The sequence below is a fragment of the Peromyscus maniculatus genome, chromosome 8 (genome assembly GCF_049852395.1).
Source record: "Peromyscus maniculatus bairdii isolate BWxNUB_F1_BW_parent chromosome 8, HU_Pman_BW_mat_3.1, whole genome shotgun sequence".
Taxonomy (NCBI): Eukaryota; Metazoa; Chordata; class Mammalia; order Rodentia; family Cricetidae; genus Peromyscus; species Peromyscus maniculatus.
The window spans coordinates 50,966,995-50,990,345 of NC_134859.1; the positions used below are offsets into that span (position 1 = coordinate 50,966,995).

Below are 23,351 nucleotides of genomic sequence, written 5' to 3' on the forward strand. Positions count from 1 at the left end.
TGCCTTGGCACTGACCCATCACCCTTTCCCATCCCTCCTCCATCTCTTTTCTTCCTAGCTTCCAGTAGAATTTTTAGCTCAACCTATACTTTGTGCCTGGGATGACTTGGGACATTGCCTCCAAGTTAGCTTTCTAGCTCCAATTCCTGTATCCTCCCTGCAGGTGTCCCGTGCTCTGGCGGCTTTTCTGCTGTGCCCCTACTGTATCCTGCCCTCTTACCACAGTCATTTCCACATGCATTCCTCTGTGGATGGTCCTGTACCAGGAATGCGTTCTCCATCCAACTCTTAGCTAGTCCCTCTTTCCTGCCCTACAGAGACTGTCTCAGCTCCACTGCCCTACAGGTGACCACTTGGGACATCTCAGGCAACAGCCATGTTCCCCTCCCTTTGACCCCCCCTCCCCCTGTTCTTCTTTTTTTGGCTCTATGCACAGAATGTTCTACTGACTTTCTAGGGATTATATTGGCCTACTTCTCGAATGCTGATAGTGTTTCGCTCATCTTCTTCACCTTACATATGAATTTGAGTAAAATAGACAATGCCTCACTTGCCATTTTTCAATGGGTAAGGCATTCCAATCCTCAGAAATATCTTTGCATCACCCCTCCAATCTCAAGCATTTCTCATCTTTCAATTGTCTTCCTTCCTAGCTTGGGAAGCTGGCTTCTGATGTGCTTGGTACGACAGACAAATCTCAGAAATGGAAGTGACCTTCAGACCCCTCAGGAGAACTTATCCAGGATGTTAAAGGGGAAGTTGCTTTGTGTCAGTGTTCCTCAAATCGTCGTGTGTATGTAAATTATATGCAATCTTCTTCAAACGATGTTTCTATGTCAGTTTTGTTGGGGCAGGAGGACCTGCACTTCTCACTCGCTCCAGCAATGCCCTGTTGTGTGCACTTATGTTGCTCTACAGCACCCTGTGGAGGGGGGAACACTAGGAAGTTCTGGACTTGCTTGAGTCCTTCGTGTGCTAGTGCATGTGCTTCTCCTTCAGTCTTCATATCAACCCTGAGAGATGGGTGGCGCTGTGATATTATCTTACCAATAGATGCCATTGAGGTCCAGGCCACACAGGAGGTAGTGGAGACAGGGTTGAGCCTGTGTTCTTCTAGTGACATTCTTCTTCCTGTCATTTTTTAATTTGTAATCATCTAATGAGGGATGTTTATGTCAGCATTTAGAGAAAAGTATGGCTGAGACTGAGGCCATAGCTCCAGGTAGAAAGACCTAGAATTGACCGATTCCTCCATGCTAGTAACTTGCATAGAAGCCAAGCTTCAGTATAACATGGCTCTGGTTAATACAGTGTAGAAAGGCCAACCTCTCCTGGCCACAGACCCCAGTGACTTCATATAGTCTCACAGCTTGGCTGTTGTAACATGGCAGAGGCCCATGCCAAGAGCGGCTCATGGGCAGGGGAGATTTCCAACTTAGATGAGTAGTCAGCACCAAGCAGTCAGTGCTAGGCAGCTAGGACACTGGCCACTGGTCCTAGGTAGTATCAGCTTCATACAGGCCATTTTCAGGCAAGCTGGTTGAGCCTTCTCTCTTTCTTGCTGTTCATCCTGCCTCACTGTTGCCATGGAGACTGGGACGCCTTCTGAGCTCTGTGCTTTATCTGGAGTCCAGCCTTCAAATACCTTAGCACAATTCAACCCACTCACTCTCCTGGCTTCTGAGACTGTGAAAGTATCTAAGCTGGATTCTTTCAGTCGAATGGTTCAGGATTCTTCTTGCCACAGTCTATTGGTGATCTGAGGGTTCATGCTCAAATTCTAATGGGTGAATGGCAGTCTATGTTTCCATGGAGGCCCATGCATGTATATCTCTTATTTTTAGAGAGGAATGTCTGATTTCAATCCTTACTGAAACCAGAACCACCACAGAATTAGACTAATGCACAGGTGGGACAGGTCAGCATGGCCACAGAGTAGCCTGGGTCAAACCAGGAGGTGGGCCTGGCAAAGGGCTGCAAGGTGAGCTCAGACACAGAAAGAAGTGCTGAGTGGAGTGTGCTCAGTTGATGTGGTGACTGTGTATGGAAAGGTTCTCTGAAAACAGCCTTAACTTCTCTCCTTCCTCCAGCCACCCAGTAGCACAATAGTACCTGGACCCTGGTCATCACTCAAAGCTATAGATAGATGGGGATAGAAAACCTCATGCCTCTGCCTCTGTTTTCTTACTCCTTAAAGCAGATGCAGCAAATGCTGGGTTCATAGGCAGTGTTTCCCATCAGGCTACCTTTGGTCCCTTCCCAAATGCCCCTCCTGTACTATAATATCCCCTTCCCATCTCACTGACCATCTAGTCTCCTTCACTCTTATTCTTGTTATGTCATTTGCCCAGAACCATCATTGGCTAAAATCTCTCCATTTTGTTAATTTTAAATATGAATCCTGGCTTTATTCCCTTCTCAGGGAGTCAGAGATAAATCAGGTATTACTTGTGTAATCTCTAGAATTTCTATAGCCCTGCCATGGCTCTTGCTCCGATCTGGGGCTTAAACTGCCAGAGAGACACATTGCCACTTCCTTTGTTGCTGAGATTACCAACTTAGCATCAGGCTATGGGTGTCCCAGCTGAAGATCCCATCACTTTTCTTAGCACTTTCTTCCTCCTTTTGTTTCCTGCCTCAGTCCCCATGATGCATCTTGCTGGACATCAAGATTGATCATAACCAGCCTCTTCTCCAGCAAGTATCACTTAGAGAAAATGATCTACTCAGGAACTCTCTGTGAAATCTGGAAAGATCTTTCCTGGGCAAAAGCTCTGACATTCTCACTAAGTTTCTGTCTCTCAGAGAACCGTGGAGCAGTCCAAATACTTCTACAGCCTTGTAGCTCTTTGGCCCTGCTTTATAGGAGCACGCACACTTCCTTCTTTTTTCTAAGGCATAAGCAAGCTTCTACTTCAAGCCTTCCCCTGCCTAAAGGGGGTGGAGGCAGGTTTATGTTCGCCTTACCTCAGCATCCATCCCTGGCATAAGTAACTCCCTCCCACAGCACTCTCTGGACTCATCTCTGCTGCGCTTTTTCTACTTACTGTCCAGACTTGACTTTGCTTCCCCAGTGCAAAGAGAACAGCATAAGAATGCATTGCATTTTGCCTCCTGTTCAATATAAAGAGCTCAATACTTGACATTATGGCTTGAACCACCTTCAAAGGGTTGGGGTAAGGGTGAGAAACCACACAGTTGAAAAGTCTTGGTAAGTTGTTGGATTCTGTCTGAAAAACAGATTTGTAACCTCGACTCCTTGAGGTATCTGTAATAGAAAGCCAACCTCCAAAATGTCTCCAAATGTCCTGACCCTCCTGGTAATTCTTGCACTAGATAATCATCTCCCATTCTGAAGAAAACTGGCATGTATACTCTATAAGATATTATGAAAATGATAGTGTGCATAACCAGTATGTTTGGTCATAAAAGACATTGTGGCTTGTGTCTTTTTCTTCTGTGAATCAACCATTCTGGGGATACTCAGCCAATACATCATGAAATCACTCAAGTAGACCACAGGGAGAGTGTTATGGGAAGGGATGGAGGCCTCCAGCCAATATCGCATCATAGAAGTATGACGTCTTGGAATTATATCTGCCAACACGGGTCAATACTTTAGATGATCCAGCCCTGCCTAATGTGGTAACTGAAAACTCACAAGATTCACCTAATTCGGGAGCTCCCAAATCCCCAACCCACAGAAACCATGCTCCATAGTAAATGTTTATTTTACTTTAAAGTGTTGAGTTTAAAGCCTTCTGTTTCATGGCAATAGGTAACTACCACCAAGTTGATATGTAGGGGTTGGTAACTCCAGGTTTGAGTTGATGCAAGTGTGTCTCTACAATTGTTCTTTTCTGTGTTTAACGGTGTAGCCCATTCCCCCATCTGTAACAGCTGGTTTCATTTTGACTCTGCAACTCTTAATAGCCACAAATGCCACCTGTATCCTCAATAAACTTTATTTAGACACAAATAGACAACAGAAAATACATACACAGATACAGTTATCTTTTCCTCTATAGGATAAACACACATCACAGGGGATTTAAAAAGTAGGAGCATTGAACGTAAGAAAATAATGCAAAGTCCTTGTTCACTCACACTTGAAACAGACACATATTTCAGAGAAAGACAGAAATGGAACATCCCGACAACAGGGTTCACATTTAGTCTGTAACAGCACACAGGTGTTGGGGAGGTAATCAAAGGAGTCAGGGATCCAGTGACAGAATGCTCACAACACTAGTAGGACTATTTAAACAAAAAGACAGAATCGGGAGGATTCCATACCCCTGCGCAGATGCTCTGCAAGCTGTCAGCTAGGTCGTAAAGCAGCTTGGCGGAAACGCTAGCTTAGCTTTCATCTTGCAGCTTGAAGGTCTGAATAACCTCTGCCTTTGTGCCCACATCACAGAGTTTTACAGAGACACACCAAGGATGCCAGAACTGTCCACGTACACACTGGCTTAGAGACTTGGGGTACAGAACATTGACATTGGGTCTAAGATAGGGCTTCTGAAAGGGAAGGGAACAACAGCCCAGAGACAAACACACACTTTACAAGTACTGCATCCATTGGTAGCATTTCCCTCCATGCTGCCTGTGGTCCCTTCCCATGGGGGAGCCACCAGCATTTGTGTTCCCATCATGTACAGAGTGGGATGGATGTCTCTCGGAGGTCTGTTAGCCTCCGAAGTCATAAATGTGACACCTGGTCATCTCTTTGCCATGACAGGGCATGCTGTCATGGGACCACCCCACTTATTCCTGATCCTGAATAAGCCTCGGGACTCCACACCATCTTCACACTTAAAATTGGGGTTCCCTAGGCAACCCCTGTATTTTAGTAAAAAATTGTTTCCACTGTACCCTTCGTGTGTCCTCTTCCTAATGTGACAAATCCAGATGAGATGAAGTTATGGAGATCTGGTCCTCCACTTCGGTAAGCATCCTTCCCATAATGCCCTGCAAGAAGATGGGCAGAATTACCTGACGTATCCATGACAGCAACACAGAAGAAATCACAGCTCCATCTTGCCCAACAATGGTGGTGTGGTCATGGTCAAACCAGCAATGAGTCAAAAGATCAAATATATATATTATAGTAAATATAATATATATACACATATATATTACTGAGAATATATTGCTATATAGAGAGATATATGTGCACATCCATTATACATATACACCTTGTATGTGTATATATATATTGCTATATGACAAAGATTAATGCTACATTGAAAGTAGAGGAAGAAAGGGAGACACATGATTTGACTGTGGCATTTCTGAGTGACCACAAAGTACACTAGAATGTTACTTTATAGATATTCCTCAATTTACAGTGGTGTTGCACCCTGGTCAACCCATGGCAAGTTGAAACATCTGAAGTTGGAAATGCTTGCTGAACACTGCAGCCTGGCTATACAGCACAACAGAGTGTCAGCTGTTTCTGCTGTGACGACAGCTGCCAGGCTGCTATTGCCCATGGACACTACCCAGCATCACCAGAGAAGACCACACCGAATCTTGGAAGCCCAAAAAGAGGTTTCAAAAATCCAAATGTAAAAGTATAGCTACTGACTCTACTGAATTTGTACCATCATGAAGTCCAACAAGCCAAACAGTGAGTGAATGTCAGGACCTCTGTACTTGTCCCACCATCCTTTCTTAAAGTTAAGAGATATCGAGGAAAGAATACATTAAATACGATAATATGGCTGTAAAACTTCAAGCCAATGCATTACAAAAAGATATTAAAAGGTTGAAAGAAAACACAAAGATAGATGCTGGAAGGATGATGGCTCAGTGGTTAAGAGCACTTGTCTGCAGGCACACAGCTCATAATCATCTGGACCTCCAGAGGATCCAACACCCTCTCCTGGTCTCTGTGGCCATTGCATCCAGGTAGTGTGCAGACATACATACAAGCAAAACACCCATATACAAAAAATAATAAACAAATAAAATCTTCAAAAAAAAAAAACACTTTAAAAATAGAAGACACAGAGACTGGTAGCTACCTTGGAGAAAATTGGAGCATGGGTGTTCCTTCTGCCTCCTTTCAATTTTTCTGTATTTCCCAAGTTCTTTTCTATAATTGCTAGATTATTTTTCCTTGTTGCCTTGTATCTCTGTTTTTTCCCTTCCAGAGCATGGAGGAATGGGCCCAATAGCAGATTCTCTCTCTCTCTCTCTCTCTCTCTCTCTCTCTCTCTCTCTCTCTCTCTCTCTCTGTGTGTGTGTGTGTGTGTGTATGTGTATCTATGAATCTTGTACAACATGTGGGACCACAACTAGCAACAGCTGAGCTGACAGGTGAAATGGTGGCCATAAAACACTGGCAACATCTTTATGATTTCCTTTCTTGACTCACTGCAATAAAACTATATCCCCTAACTGCAAAATACAGACATCTTCATGTGCATTGAGGTAAGGAAAAGACAAGGGCAGGTTGAGGACTATGGAAGAAGAAATTCAGAGTGGAAGAAGTAAATATTCTACTTCTGACATTCAAGTAGGAATCTATGATGTGTTTGAAACACGAGCATTGTAAATACTATGAAGCAAGAACCCTTCCCAGTACAATCCTCAATGCATACACACAAGTATGGAGGCAAGTCACTATTTATTCAGACTGCCACAGTGTGGATTATACATCAAACTTGTAATATATAAAGTTAAAAGGTTTCTGAAAATGAGATGTTAAATATGGTAACAGCATTATAAAATTTCAGGTAAGTGCATTTAAAAAAAGCAGAAAATGATTGAGAGAAAATGCACAAATACCTCATCAGCTGACAGCTAATTATCTCTCTTTTCAACTATTCATTATTTTGTAAGCTGTTTTTTCTATAGTGAACACACAATTCAATAATACAAACACAAAGATAAATATCAAGAAAAATACCTCCCATGTCAACAAGACAAAATTAATATTTCTTAGCAAGCCATGTTCTAGAGCCCTCAACACAGGGTAACTTGGGAATCATGTGGAACTCTGAAAAGTTCAGATGGTCAGACAAACTTCAGACATTCTGACTTGGTGGATGGAGCAGAAGTATTTTAAACAAGTTCTTTCATTTCCACTGAAGGCCCAGTGCTGAGAACTTCCATCACAAGTAGAAACAAACCAAGAGGGGGAATTCATGTGAGCAGGGAAGGCCACTGACCTCTTGCTGGGGTCCCTGTAAGTGCTATTTATATTTAGGGCTCCATCACTCTTTCCTCTGGAAGGTGAAGTCTGTCCCCAGTTCCTTCCTCATCTCAGTTCCCAAATCTGAGTGTGCATTAGAATACTAGAAACACTTTAAATACGTGGATTCAGCAGACACGAGATAGGACTCAAGAGTTTGCAATTCTATCAAGGTCCCTGGGTCAGGGATGACAAAGTCATGAGAATCCTGCCACCGATTCCCTTGACTCTGAAACAGATTACATCATTCATTCTTCTGCTTTTCACAAGGGAGGTTCTTGTTGGAAAATTGTACAAACAATTCATAGCTTCATGGCAATGTCAGCTCTAAACTAAAGGCTTTTGCCCAAATCCCAAGCTTTGTGACAGCTGCTATCAGCTGGAGAAATCATCTTTCTCAAGAGGAAAAGGGATACATGGAAGGTAGGGGCTACCAACCAAAGGAGTACTAGGACCCTTCTTTTGTAACAAGAACAATTGTTGTTCTCCCACCCCATCATAGAGGATAAAAAGGAAGCAACAATCCAAAGCCCTCATAAATGTGGACCTCATTAATTCAGAACCTGTGATGCATCCTGCAGAATTTGGGCTGGTTTATTTTTGTGCTCCTTATAAATAAAAATTTTGATAAACAAATCAATACTAAGGAAGATGGAACATAAAACAGAGCCTGTGCTGTTTACAAATCATTCTTATCTGTCAGATGAACAAGGTCCCTCAGGACTAAGCATTACTCTAGTGCTCTGGAGCTTTGCTTGTCTGAAAAGGAACTGAAGTTTCTGGATCACTTACTGCTGGCCAGGCAGAGGAATGGAGACCCTGCAAGCATGGCTTTTTAGACAACAGTAGATAACATTTTATAGTATTTTATAGTTTACACAGATTTCTTTTTGCATATACTACTTTTTTAACATCTTAGTCAATACCACCTGCATGTCATTCCTTATGTTTATTATTTTAATATTATCTCCTCAATTTATTGGTGGAAAAACTGAGGCCAGCGGGCAGAAGCTGGGAGATGCCTACAGTCCTCTGACTGTAAATACTACACACATTCCATTATGGATATCTGGCTTTGCCAACACCTCTTAAGAATCCAAGTTCCTAGAACTGGTCAGAAGTGGATCTTCAATCCCATCCAGGTCTGCTGCTTTCCAAGTCCAAAATCTTTCTGCACCCCTCATCCCAGTGGCCTCAGAGGTACAGCTGTGACTATCTCCAAGACTGTACCCAAGAAATATAGTGGGAATGTAAGGAGGAAAATTCTAGGTGGTAACATCCAAATTCATAGGAATTGATTCTGAGTGGGAGAAAAAAGTAAACAGTGTTGATAGTTAATGAGCATTGTACAGGATAAAAGAAGTCTGGGGTCAATCAAGTTTGCAGAATTTTGAGTTAAACAAATTGAAAAGCTATGTGAAAACCAATTCTACAGATTCCTTTTTTTTTTTTTTTTTGGTCTGTCTTAAGACAGGGTCTCATGATGGAGCCCAGTTTGGCCTCAAAGTTCCTAGACTCCCACATCATCCTACCTATTGCTAGAAATAAAGGTGTGCATCACCATCCCAACTTCTCTGTGATCTTCAAAGGCATCTCTAAGGACAGTTTTCTGGAAATCAGCCTATGAAGTTGAGACAGAAAGCACAGTGACTGCTTCAACCTTGGTTTGTTCATTGGTCCTCAAACTTGAGCAAGCACACAACTCCCCAGGATGGCACAAAGATCCCTGGGCTCCTAGGTAGGAAGTGAGCCCTGATGACTGAATTTCTGACAAGTTCTTGAGTGTGATGGCTAATCCTCACTGTCAACTAGACTGTATTTAGAATCATCCTGAAGACTGGTGAGACATGCCTCTGGGTGTTCCAATGAGGATGTGTCCAGAGAGCATTAGCTTACAGGAAAGACTCACCCTGAGTATGGGTGGTTCCATGCCATAGGCTGAGCATCTGGAAAGACTGAAAGGAGAAAGCAAGTGGAGCTGCACTGCCCTCTCCTTCCTGGCCCACCATGATGTGCACAGAGCTCCTCTGTCATGCCTCACCCACCGTGGAAGGAATCTTCTAGACAATGAGCCAAATTAAACACTTCCTCTTTGAAGTTATTTCTGTCAGGTGTCTGGTTATAGCACAAAAAGAGCAGCCAAACACCAGGCAAAGCAGATGATACACTATGCCTCAATGACCATATCTTGTGATTATTCTGTTGGGACTAGTGACAGGTCAGTCTTCAGCTGGACCCAGAGACAAGTTCTGAATGACGTAAAAGCCTCTGCACCAATAAGAGAAGAAGGACTGGTAAAAAGAGAAGCCCCATGCAGGTGGACAATCAGAAAAGAGGAGTCAATGTCTCTTGGGTGTCAAGATGATGCACCGAGCTGATAGAGGGGTGATAACAAAGATATGAGCAGGTATCACCAATTTCATGGGATGTCACTCAAACAACCAATCCTCTCCTCCATCCTGTAGAAACAGCTGTCAATCTCTGCCTATGTGTCAACTACCAGAGCCAAGGGACAAGGGAGCGCAGGCTGTCTCTGGGCCAACTGGAATTACATAGAAGCAATTGTGAAAGTATCAGGGCTGTAAGTGGAAGTAAGCAAGAGCTTGGTGATATATGCTGGCAAAGAAGCTCAAGAGTCCCCATGTCACAGGACAGAAAATCATACAGTCCAAGACAGGAGCAAGGTGACTCCAGGCTTCGGAGTATGCATTCCACCACCTGCTGAATGCAACAGGGTGGAAGAGCATTGAGATGACATTTCGACCCCAGGGGCTACCACCCGAGCCCTCATCTGACAGCTCTCTACAAAGCACTGGAGTTTGGTTCCACCTCAGTCTCTCTCCAGGTTGTCTTGACTTCTGTTAGAATTCCATGGCCTTCCCAAATCTCTTCAGGAGGCACAAGTCAGAGGCAGTACAAAGGAGAAACTATCACCAGGCAGAGGGGGCATTAAAGCAGAGAGGTCCTAGACTGGGCTTCTGGACCTGCGCCGTGCTGTTGGCTCTGAAAAGAAAAGACTAGAAGGATGTGTTCCTACAAAGAAGAGTTGTGGCAAGAAATGGGAGGTGAAAAAGGGATAGTATCCAAATGGTGATTTCTGTGAGACTCAACAAAATTTTGCATCTGTGAAACTGCATCAGCAGCCATGATACAGAAACAAACCAATGCAGACTAGAGGCCTGCTGCATCCCTGGACCGCAGACTGGATGGGGAGGGAAATTGGTGATGGAGCATCCTAGGAGAGATTCGTGTTGCACACTAAGTGAGAAGGACAAAGAGATAAACTCTGGTAGGACACCACAGACACTCTAGGATTCAAAATCCATTTCAAATAAGACTCCCTGAGGAGGGACAAAAGGGACAGTTCAGAAGCAATAATTAAAAGTTAATTGTTTGCTGTTTTCCTGAGCAGATGGAAGACTTCAGTCTTTAAACCCAGAGAAAGAATCAAGTCTTCAACTATCTATTAGAAGGGATCAATATCTAAATATAGCCTGATGGAATGCCATTTAAATTTTAAGAAAAAAGTTCAAAACAACCTCCTAAAACATGAAATCTATGGGAAGTGAAGTCATCTTCTTAATAATGGCGGGGAGACTGACAAGATGGCTCAGTAGTTTAAGGGCATTTACAGGGGAGCAGGATTTGGCTCCCAGCACTCACAAGCACCTGCACCTTCAGGTCTATGGCATCCTACACCCTCCTCTGGCCTCCACAGGCACCTGTACTCACATACACATATAAACACATACATATAATTCTTTTTTTTTTAAATTATTCAGCACTCACTCCTTTGTTCTTGGGACAACATACTGGCAGAAGCACATGTTCACCTAGAACTCAACTGACACTTCATTTCAAACCCATCTAAGCCAAAGGGACATAATAATGGTCCCCATTTCCTTTGAGGAGGTTAAATGTGTTAATATACATAGTCCATATTACACAGCCTTTAGTGTTAGGCCTTTTAAAGAATTTGGTAATATTTTAGAATAAAGACATTTTGGCTTCCCTTGCCCACTTCAAAATTCACTGGAAATAATGAAAAAAAAAGAGGAAGTAATAAAATTCGTCAAAAATATGCAGGGTTTTTTTTTATTAAATATAGATGGAGCAGTTGGAAAAATATCTCACAGATAAAAGCACATATAAAGATACGCAGAGAAATCAATTCAAAGATGACTAAGAACATAAATATACAACATCAATCCTAAAAATTGTTAGAAGAGAATATAGGATAATGTATATAGGATTATAAACTAGAAAAGAAACTATAGAAAAAAACTTTAATCATGATACACCAAAAGCAATCATAAAACTATATATTTTAGGCTGGCAAACACACAGGTATTAACATCAAGATAACATCAAGATAACATCAAGATAATATCAAGATATCTTCAAAGCAATAAAAGTGAAAACAATCCAAATAGGAAAAAAAAAAAACAAATGAAGAATGAATAGGCAACTTACAGAGGTGAAAACCCAATGAGCCAATACACATAAAGTAGTTTTCAGTCCTGCAAGTAATCAGGGAAATTCAAATTAAAAAGCTAATGAAGGAGCATTTCACACTCAGTAGACTGGCAAACAGATAAATGCCCAAGACTTCTGACTTGAGTCCTAATGGAAGGATAATCAGTAAAACTGTCTTGAGAAGACCTGTAGCAGCGGCTGATGGCGTTGAGTATGGCTACTATAGAATCGGTGACTTTTTGTCGCTGTCCACCCTAGACCAACCTTCATGAGCTTATGAGAAGCCAAGCATAAGTAAGTTCAGTGCAATAGTTTGTAATTGAGACAAACAGGGGTTCTACAATCCTACCCAGAAAAAAGTGATAAATCATGGTGTAGTTTTCAAATGTAATTCTGCAACAGTGCAAAGTGAAATGTAATGAGGGGAAGTGAACCGACACTTTAAATGTCAACATGGATGATCTCAGCTATAATGCTGAGCACACAAAGCAAACTGAAGAACAACAGGGCGGCAGGATCGAGAAGGAGTTTTGAAATATGCAATATAATGTTTGATATTGTTCGAGGACATGGGCATGCATAATGTTATACAAACATAAAGACATTCAACACAATTTTCAATATATATTTCAAGGTAACAGTTACTTCTGCAGTAAGAATGTGAAAGTAGCTGAGAAAATTGGGGGGAACTGATCCTGTGCTCTGTTTTTTTACACCAGGAAGCTGGAGATGTGTTTGACAATTAAATGATTCTGTTTTATTTATTTATTTGTTCGTTTGGTTGAGATAGGGTCTTGCTAGGCATCCCAGGATGACCAAAATTCGGGATCTTCCTGCTTCAGCCTCCCCAGTGTAGAACTGAAGGTTATGCTACTATGTCCAGCTAGGTGGTTCTTTTCTCCAGGTATCTTCTTCATCGTGTATGTTTATGCTTAGTTGTTTGAGGACATAACTGCTCCAAGGTATGGTTGAGGTTTTTATTGTAGGTATGAGAGAAGAGTACAGCCAGGGACATCTGGAAGAGTACAGAGCAGAGAGAGAAAGTAGTACACTGAGCATGGCCTGGACTGGGCCATGAGAGCAAAGAGGAGGGAGGAGAGTGGAAGAGGAAGAGACAATCAGGAGAGAAGGGATCAAGAAAGGAATATAAAAAGAGTGGATAGCCAAAATAGCAGAGTTATATGGAATGGAGAAGGTGGGGGAGGGAAGCCCATTAGCTAGAGAAATTTAGGGTACAGGGTGGGATGAGAAGCCCTGAGAAGAACCAGGATGCCAGCATGAACTCTGTAACAGGTCCTTGTGATGCTGAGTAAGCCTGGAAGCCAGCATCAACTTCTGTGGACTAATAGATACCACAGATAGCAATTTGTCCAGGGTTTCTTTTGAACCTGACACCCTGTAAATAATATCTTATTTTATTTGCTGATAGATGTAATAAGATTATAGGTACTGTGTAGATGAATGGATAGATACATAATAGATAAAAGGGACAGAGACAGGTGTTGGCTGAATAGACAGTTTGATGATAGATAGAATTATTAGTTTGCTTGGTTAAACTATTCTTAGTTGAGAATTTCATATGTTGTCAATTTTTTTTTTCAAGAACAAAGATAACAGAGAGTCTCCAGTTTTAAGACTACCCATAAGCACCTGCTGGGAAATAATCTGCCAACAAAAGGCAAGCCATAGGATTTCTGAAATTGTGGCTGTGTGTGTTTCTAATCTTCAACCAGCCTTGGAATCCTAAAAGTCTCTAAGGAAAGACTGGTAAAGCAGACTGCACAGTTTTAAACATTTGCAGAATTATTCTTATGGACAGCAGTAGGACTAAAGGGCCCTGAGCCACCCTGGTGAAGCTGGTGAACAAATAGCAAAGAAAAAAAAAGTGAGGATGGAATAAACCAGAGAGCAGCCACAGACACAGAGTGAGAGCTCTCCAGCTTTGGAGGCTGCTTGCAATGCAGAGCATGTGCTTAGAGCTCCCATGGAACGGAGCTCTGAGGCACTGAGAGGCAGCTGGAAGGACCCCAAAGGCCAGAATCACAGACACACACACACAAACCTGAAACTCCTCTGTGAAAAATATGCCCAAGACAACAGAGGGAGCACATATAAAATCCCAGTAGGAGACTGTACTGCCCAGGACAAAGGGCCAGCCCTGGCTTCCACACAACTGAATCATATCACTGACACACCAATTGCAAAAGTGTACATGATCTAGAAACTTGCTGCTGACCCCACAGGAGAAAGCAAGCTAAATCATTTTAAAGGCCAATGGACATATAAAACTAGCTAACCTTAACTCTTAATTAAGCAAATGTAAATAAAAATGTGACACATTTTTTTGTTTGTTTGATTTTGGTTTCTGTTTTGTTTTGACTTGTTTTGGAGACAAGGTCTCTCTACATAGCCCTGGCTGTCCTGGAACTCGATATGTAGACCAGGCTGGCCTTGAACTCACAAAGATCTGCCTGCCTCTGTCTTCCAAATGCTGGGATTAAAGATGTGCACCACCAGGTTCAGCCTTATAATGCACCTTAAAAAAAAAAACCTAAACAATTTCACAAAACCTAAGAATTCCATGACAAAGGAGTTACTTCATGGAACAATACCTACTCAGCTTATCACCCAGCTGCTGGGAATTTTTCCTACTTACTGGCTTTCCAGTTCTTCCACAAGCTAGGAACCAGCGTAAACAGCACAGGGTTGACTGCAGAATTTTTGCCAGTGAGTAACAACTATGAAAAGTCTGAGGCAGAGCAGTATGTACCAATGGCAAAGATTTCCAAAACACAGGCAAAAGAGGACAAGGAGGAGAAGGAAGAGGAAGAAGGGAAAGAGGAAGAAGAGGTGGAAGAGGCTGCCACAGTGAGTGTCATGTCTCAATATGGTCCTTTTTATATAGAGAATAATTAGAAGTTATACAGTGAGAATATCAGCAGGCCCATTGCAAGGAAGATGTTTTATGCAAGCAACATATTTTTTCTGGTAATAAACTTGCTTACAACATTCATTCCTTTGGGAGAGGGCCTGGGATGAAAGGAAGGAGATGCTTAACTTTGATTTTTTTTACTAACTTACTGTTTGAAATTTTAAACCCGTGCGTGTTCTCTGCTTACTTTTCACAAAATTTATAGAGCATATGAGAACCGGGAAGAGGGGTTAGGCTCCGTATTTTCCCCTCTTCTTTAACAATAAAAAATAAAAATCCCCAATCCAAGGCGTTCTATAAACAGAAGGTAGCCCAGGAAGCCAGCCACTTTTTCTTGGGTAAATGACAGACACTAACGCCCACCTCAGAGGAAGCTGGTGGGGATTGAATGCAGTGATGTGTATCAATGACTTTCACAGATGCCCCACATTAATAATCCCTCCAGAAATGGCCTCAGCTCCTGTATTAAGCCCATTCCTCTCCCTTTTCCATGCAGGGAGCTCCACACTGACCTTAAATCAGAAGGAGGCCCAGTCACAAAGAGATAGAGAGCCCCTGCTTTGGCATCCAGCCTGAGGGTTACCCCCCAGCTCCCATGGACCTCTGGAGTTCCTCCATTTCCCATGAGCCTCAGCCTAGCTCTATAAGGGAGAGGCTAGAAACCAAGAGACTGAGCTTCCTCAGGTAGTCACTTTCTGATGAGCAAACCAGGGGAATTCCAATCCGGTTCTAACAAGGTAAACTGAAGGAAGACTGTTCTTTTCGCCTGTGGATTATTTCCAGCTTAAAACTCTCTAACAGGGAGCTATGTGAAATGCCCTATTTATCTCATGTGACAATTCTGGTAATTGCTCACACTAACCTATGGTGACCTTGTATTCCAGCACCCACAAAGAAGCATCTCTACTGTGAAAACCCCCCCATCTGCAGTCTTCCTTCTGCCTAGGCTGTACATAACCTTGGGAGATGACAAGGAACATGACCAGACACCTGTCCCTGTACCTCCATGAAAGTGAGGTATCCACAGCTGTGAGGACTCTGAATAAACAACCCTGGACTACAGGACACACTCATGGACAGAGAAGGAAATATACAAGGCCAGAGCAGTAAGCAGGGAGCAGTCTCAAGGTCACAAAGTCTTGGGTTCAATCTTATCAGGATGGAACCCTTCATCCTACAGTGCAGTCCTGGGAAGATCTCATCAGATGGGGTGGGGGAGGGGCCAAGATTCTAATAATCAGCTTGATAACCAGCCAACAAGGGATCATCCTCCAGAAAGAAACTCATATATATCAGTTCAAATAAATGCTTCCTAGTTATCAGTTTTATCAGTAAAGATACAAAACCCAAATAAACAAAAACATCAATATGCTTTTAATAAGCATCTCAAGCTGTATCAAAAGACAAAGAGAGAGCAGAGCATGGTCAAGGGCAAATTCTAGGTCAATTTTATCCACTAACAGGAGATTTTACCAGTGTCTCTTGAATGTTATATATTCTTAGGGATAAATTTTGTGGGTTGGGAGGGGTGGGAGTTGTTAATGTATTACCGTCTAGCTAAATATGGTAGCACAATCTCAATTGTTCAACAGATTGGGGCAGGAGAACTACAAGTTCAAGGCCAGCTTGGGCAATAGAACAAGTTCCAGGTAACACAGGCAACTTGGTAAAGACTGCATTATTGGAAATGTAGATTACCATAACAGATACAAGGCCTTTGTTCAACCTTTACCACTGCAGAGTGGACATAAGAGAAAAGAAAAATAATTTTTTAAAAAATGTGCAATAAAAATAAAACTTTAGAAGTCATTCCTTTTGTGTATCCCAAGCATTTACTAAAGCAAAGAGTGGGAGGACTGTTTGGAGGTGGTAATATCAATTTTTAGAAATTTGAGGAAGTCTAGAACCTTTATCTAGTTCCTGCCTTTAAGGCAGAATCAGAGGACTCAGAAGCTCAACTAAAACTAAGGTGTTTCTGAGGTCACCTTTTCTAGGCTCTGTATTGATGGATGAGAAAATTGGTGTTGGGAGGGTTGTCAGCCCTAAGTCATGGAGATTAGACTGCTGGCCTCTGCCTTCCGAGACCAGCACTCTTCCCAATGCCCCTACACAGCCTACAGCCTGCCCTGTGGGGGAGGAAATGACACTAAAGCTTATTTCTACTCCAGGGGACCCCAGTGCACCATTTATTTTTCTCTTCAGTTATATGTTGGCTGCGATCCCCTTGGAAACTAGCCCAGCACAACCAAATCCCCGCCTTTGACTGCAATCAGAATCTCAGAGCTGTCTCATTGTCTTAAGCAGGACTCTGGCCAAGAGCAGTCCTGAAGAAGACCAGCAGAGGAGGTGGAGGATGCAGGAGCTCTCTGCAGGGAGAACAGCTCTTTCTTTAACTGCTCCAAGTATCTTGCAAGGTCAAGGAGTTTAGGGTAAACCTCAGAGCTCAACTAAGAATTGAGTGAATTGAAGAGGCCTCTCTTGTTATCATGTGCTGATAGGCAGTTTCCTAGTCCCAGGGAGACTAAGTCCTGTTTTCGTCTCTTTTTACAAACTACAGTGCTTCCTACAAGTATATCCAAATTAATGGGCTTAGTGAACGCATCCTGAGAAACTGCCACCACTTTGTGCAATTCGGACCCTGTGCCATGGTGCTAAAGCATTGGAAGAAAGCACCTCTGATTGTCTACAGGAAAATCGTACTGTTTTTCTCTGTTTCGCAGATGAGGAAATAGTCTTGGAGAGGTAAAATAGTTATCAAAGTCAGAATGACTACTCAGTAATTTAGGACAGAGACATGGCTCCCTCCAATGAGGGCTCTGGTCATTTACCATGGTTCCAGGGAAGCTAAGCCTGGGGTGCCAACTAACTCCAGACAGAGGAAAAGAACACAGGCTTCCAATCAATCAGTCTGGCTCTGACACCAGCTCACTCAGTGGCTCTAGGCAAAGCGCTCAGGCTTCCTGAGCCTCACTTACTCTTGCTGGTGAATGGGAATGTGCCTGCCTCCTAAAGCTGTGGTGAAGATTGAGGCAAACGCATCTGTGCATATAATGTACAGAGAACACTTACTTGCTAAAGATGATTATTGTCCCTACTATCACGGGAAGAATGTTCTTCAAGAATACTGAACATTTCTAAATGCTCCAGGGAGAAACACAGGAAGATCCTTTAGATTCAAGCATCTGCAGTGTTCCAGAGAACTCTTGCTTCTACCTTACATCTACGAGAATGTCAAGGTTCTGTCCCTCTCTGGTTTAAGGAACTCATTAAAATGCACATAGAAAAGAGAGACTGGGAAAAAGCTGAATCCTGATTCATCGCTCATCTAAAAGGCAATGCTGTGTCTCATATCTGCCTGCCCTGGTGCCATGTGGTCTTGAGTCTTTCATCTTGGTCATGACATATGTGGATTGGACCACTGTTCTGGGGATACAGCATTGCTTAGAAGCAGCTAGAGATGGACACTGTATGATCTACATGACGTCCTTTTGTGGGGCATCTATCTTGACATCTCCTGGTTACAGTTCCTTGGACAAGTGGGTCATATGAGAGTCTTGGGGTTCAACTCAAGAGGCCTTATATGGTTCACTTATGTTTGAGGCATGCCACCTACTCTAAAATATGAAGGGGAGACCATCCTGGTGTGGACAGAACAGAGCAGACACTAGAGGGAACAATTTAGGAACCATGACTTTTCTAAACTTAAACTCAAAGAGAGACTAAGTTGCGTTATGGACGATTAAGCTCCCCGCACCTTTCTTTCCTTGATCAGTTGAGTGGCAGTGGTCTTTGGTGACAACCACCTGGACCTACATATCATTACATCACACTCACCCAGCAGAGACACCAGTGACAAAGCCCTACCAGCTGCACTGAGGAGCCATAGGACTTCAGGCTAGTCATTGTCCTCATCTGTCATACAACTTAATCACAGTTTGTGGTAACTAAATTAATCAACTCATATAAAGTGTTTAAGACCCTAACTAGACATGTTAACTCAATAAGTGATTGTCATTGCCATTCAAAGCTAAGCAAGGGGGTCTGGCAGGAAAAAAAAATGATATCCAGTGCTAAGGAATGTCACAAAACATTTGGGATGGACCCATGAGTGGGTGGGGGCCAGGTGGGAGTCACCCTGACCATCTGGATTAAAAACTCAGCTCCATTTCTTATTAGCTGTGTCATTTAAGACAAGTTAGTGAAATTTCTAGTTCATTCATCAGTCATACAATCGAAAGGATGAGGAAAATAGTAGACCCTTGCTCATCAGATGATTGAAAGAATAGGATTTAATAAGTAAATACACATAAAGCATGCATACATGAAGGATGTGCCTAGATCTGGGAAGTCCTATAATTTTCTTTTCTTTTTTTTTTTTTTCCAGAGCTGAGGACCAAACCCAGGGCCTTGCACTTGCTAGGCAAGTGCTCTACCACTAAGCTAAATCCCCAACCCAGGCTATAATTTTCATCAACTCTGTGTCTTCTGGGATCTCTTAGAGGTAAGAACCACATGCCAAAGTCCCACCCCCACCCCTACATACACATACTGTTGCCATAACTTTTTGCAGTATTACCTGGTGTGCTGACTAGTTTTATGTCAACTTGACACATGCTAGAGTCACTGGAGAGGACAGAGCCTCTGCTTTGATTTGAGAAAGCTGAGAAAAATGCCTCCATAAGATTGGGCTGTAGGCAAGCTTGTAGGGTATTTTCTTAACTAGTGATTGACGAGAAAGGGCCCAGCCCATTGTGGGTGGGATCACTCTTGAGTGAGAGGGCCTAGGTTCCAAGTGAAAGCAGGCTGAGCAAGGCATGTGGAATAAGCCAGTAAGCAGCACTCCTCCATGGCCTCTGCATCAGCTCCTGCCTCCTGGTTCTGCCCTGTTTAAGGTCCTGTCCTGACTTCAGTCAGTGATGAAAGTGATGTGGAAGTGTAAGCCAAACAAACCCTTTCCTCCCCAAGTTGCTTTTGGTCATGGTGTTTCATCACAGCACGGGTGACCTTTTCTTTGCTTTTTTTTTTTTCTTTCTTTTTTTGATTTTTTTTTGAGACAGAGTTTCTCTGTGTAGCTTTGGAGTTTTTCCTGGAACTCACTCTGTAGCCTAGGCTGGCCTCAAACTCATAGATACCCACCTGCCTCTGCCTCCCCAGTGCTGGGATTAAAGGCGTGCACCACCACCGTCCAGCTTTGGTGACCTTTTCTAGGACACCTGGCTCCTGAGACCTCCAGCACTTCCAGCTTTCTGTGCCCCTCAGCCTATGACTTTGCCTTTTACCCCCTGAAGAAGTCTGAGTGGGAAAGAAGGAGTTGTTATTTACAGGATATTTGCATTCATCCTCTTCTCTTTGTCTTTTTTGCATTTTAGGGGGAAGTGAACTGGCCTTGTTCCTGTCACAGCCTAACAAGTATCTCCTTTCATCTTCTCAGATGAGCTCAGAGTTATCACCCTCCTCCTCAGTCATTGATTTCTCCCCTCATGAACTTATCCACTGTAGAACTTATCCACTGGCTCACAACCTTAAATGCAACTTCCCTTTTGCCACATGCTCCCTCCCCTCCCCTGCCACCCTTCACAGTGAAATTTGTCAAACACTGGTAAACCCATCTGTCCACCTCTCCACTTGTTAGCCTAAGCCTTTTCTGTAATGGATTAAGAACCACTGTAATCACATCAGCAAAAGTCTTGTTTACAAGTAAGATCAGAATCAAGGGCATGAGGCCTGGGATCTCAACATATTCCTCTGAGTATGTTATGCTTAATACATCTCCAAAGGCTTAAGTATTGGAAGTCTAATCCATAAATTCATATATTGATGTATAGAATGGGGAACTTTGGAAGGTAAGGAGGGTGAGATGATGTCCCTACTCTCCCCATGAGGTGTCCTCAGCCATGATGACACAGTAAGAAGGCTCTCACTAGATACAGCCCTGTGTGTGATCTTGATTCCCAAACTCTAGAACTACAAAGAGGAAACTCTTTATAAAGTATCCGATTGCAGGTGTTTGTTAGAGGAATACAAAATGGACCACGACAATTCACAGCAGTCAAAGGAAAGCGTCATCATTTCAACTGTTTCTCCCTCAGCCTTCCTCAAACGCATCACTCCAACCAGGATCCTAGCTCTTCTCTCTCTCATATCCTCCCTGGAATTAGCAAATACTTTCAGGACTATCTGAAAATGCATTTCAGAGGCATTCTCTTCTAGTCGTCCATAAACCTTTTGGGAAGCTTTGTGTGTTGTAGATAAAATATTCCTGCTCTATAGCCCAACTTTTCCACACCAAAGTATTTACTCAAGAAATGTGAGTGTATGTTCATTTATGTTCAAGAATATATTTATTATAGCTTTATTTATAACAGTGAAAGAACAGAAATATTAGAGTTCTCATACTGATTGATTTGTTCTCAACAAATACATTCCAGCATGTGTACAAAATACATTTCTTCACCAAGTGTAAACTATTAGCAGATGTAATAACACGAATGACTCACAAAGAAGCTGAAAATGCAAACACAAAAGAGTACATACTATATAATTCCATTCATACAATGGCTATGCCAAGCTCTTTTGAAAGAGACCCCCAAACAACAGCAAGGCTATTTGATGACAGAAGTCAGAATGGTGGTTATCTTAAATTTAGAATATAAATGGAGGAATTTTATTGAGTGATAGAAATGTCATGTTTTTTTCTAGGTGATTGGATAAGAAGGGGATATATGGACAGACAGATAGATGGCAGATATATAGGTAAATATTCTATTAAATACTTAGGATTAATACTTTACATAAAAACATGTTTCTATATTTCTGTATTTTTCTTAGACTCAAGTCAAACAAAAATAACTATAATATTCTTAGTTTTCTAGTTCCCCAAATGTCTATATTTAGTTAGCTTTATAAACCACAGGCCACCAAAGCTACAAGGGCTCTTAGAACCAGCCAATATTCACCTCCTCATTAGCAAAACAGGAGAAAAAGAAGTCAAGACAAAGGACGTGAATTATAAAACTTGGTGTCCAAAGGAAACCAGGTTAGTGTAAAGCAGCCTACTGCCTCCACCTGTGAGGGGCTCTGCCTTCCCCATGCTTCTGCTCAGAGATTTAGGGTGTGACCATTGAGAGTTGACCCCCCCACACACAACAGACAGCTCAGCAAACTTCCCTCATAAGAAAGAGAGCCCACAGTGAAGCCAGCCAGAGAGATGCAGAAGGGAGTCATCCAGGAGAAGTGGCACGTAGATGGGGCTCTGAGCAGAGGCACCAGCTCTGCCTCTAATAAAGCCATAGAAGCTGAGATGCTACATGGGTGAGAAATGAGGGAAGAACTCCAAAAGAGTATGGACAGTACAAGCCAGGAAGCAGAGAGAATTCATCTCAGCAGCTGGCTTGAAGACATTTATTCTCCCAAGAAACTCGGTGCAATGGGTGACAAGGGATTTAAGGCTCAGAACTCCTTCAAATACTTAAGTAAAAAGTGTTCTCAGTGAAGGATAAAGTCAGGCTGAATCCAGATGACATGTAATAAGTCTCTGGGTTTAGGAGATCTCTGATCCACAGGGAAGAGCCTCATACTAAGAAGTGGTAATCACTCTGGCTATGGCACTTGACTACAAGCATCATACAAAATCTCATTTAATTGAAATTCTGAAACCACCTTGCATTGCATGTATTAATTTTCCCCACACGGCACATAAGAAAGTAAAGTCCTTCTCATTTTAGATCATTTGTCTAAAACCACACAGTGAGCAAGGTAAGTCTTGGGGATTTGAGCAAAGCTTGTTTTACTCCAAAGCCTGTGGCTTTTCAGGCTGTCCTGAGAAATAAAGATGTACTATACTGCAGGAAAGTGGGATTAGCGAAGCCACGAGGCAGGAGGCCGACAGAGGTCAGGTTCCAAAAAAGTGGGCCAGGAAGAAGGATGTGGGACCTAGACTTAAGCTCAATAGTGCAAAGTGGAAAGATTACAGCATGTGGAAGAACATGAAGCCTGGGCTGGAGCAACTGCTCACAACCCCCAGGGAGCTCCTACATATGGCTGCCAGTCTGTTCTAGTCAGAGGGGAGGGAGAGAAAAGCCCCCGAATCCAGAGGCTGTAAATAATCTCCTCTGTGAAGATCTGTGGTGCATGTAGTCTTCTCTCTGGCCCTGGTGGGACCCTGCTTCCTGGCCCCTTAGGTTTGATGTCTTTGGTGTACAAGAAGGAGCAAAGGGAACCCATTCAGCCACCCCACATCTAACCCAACACCCGGCACATGATGATCACGAGCTGCGTGTCGAGTTAATTAATTAACAATTTCGGTTTGTTTGTTCACAGTCTATCTGAGGCTGAGTCACGGCACTGCCACTTTATCTGCAGTAGCCAGATGCCTCCCCCTTAAGTCACCCACATAATCGTCTCAGTTCTCTAAGCCCCTTTGAATTCCACAGCCATTTGGCTAGGGGTGGAGCCCAGTGGTAGAGGCTGTGCTTATCCTGCATGAGGCTGTGGGTTAAAAGGCCCCAGCATTGCAGAGACAGAAAAGAAAAACTGTATTTAGGGGTACAAAGGAAACCAAATATTCCTTTATTCACTTGCTCGGCAGAATGAGGAGTGAAGATTCCTTCTGTACTTCCTTTGTTTAATGACAGAGAGAATCACATTTTTAGGGCCCATTCCATCTTTGAAAAGAAAACATCAGGAAGTGGAGACACAGCTCAGCAGTTCCCTCACTTGTTGCTCCTGCAGAGGACTTGGGTG

At 42.8% G+C, this 23,351-nt stretch overlaps 1 protein-coding gene across 2 annotated transcripts in view; it reads right to left on the reverse strand.

Moving 5' to 3' along the window:
* Positions 1-23,351, reverse strand: part of Shisa6 (shisa family member 6) — a 305,326-nt gene that overhangs the window by 171,779 nt on the left and 110,196 nt on the right. The window contains exon 3 of one of the 2 annotated variants that reach the window (XM_006973641.4): positions 4,876-4,971. The exons of the other annotated variant lie outside the window; for it this stretch is intronic. Coding sequence (XP_006973703.3) covers positions 4,876-4,971 — 96 coding nt within the window. The remainder of the gene's footprint in view (positions 1-4,875; positions 4,972-23,351) is intronic. 2 annotated transcript variants of the gene reach the window in all.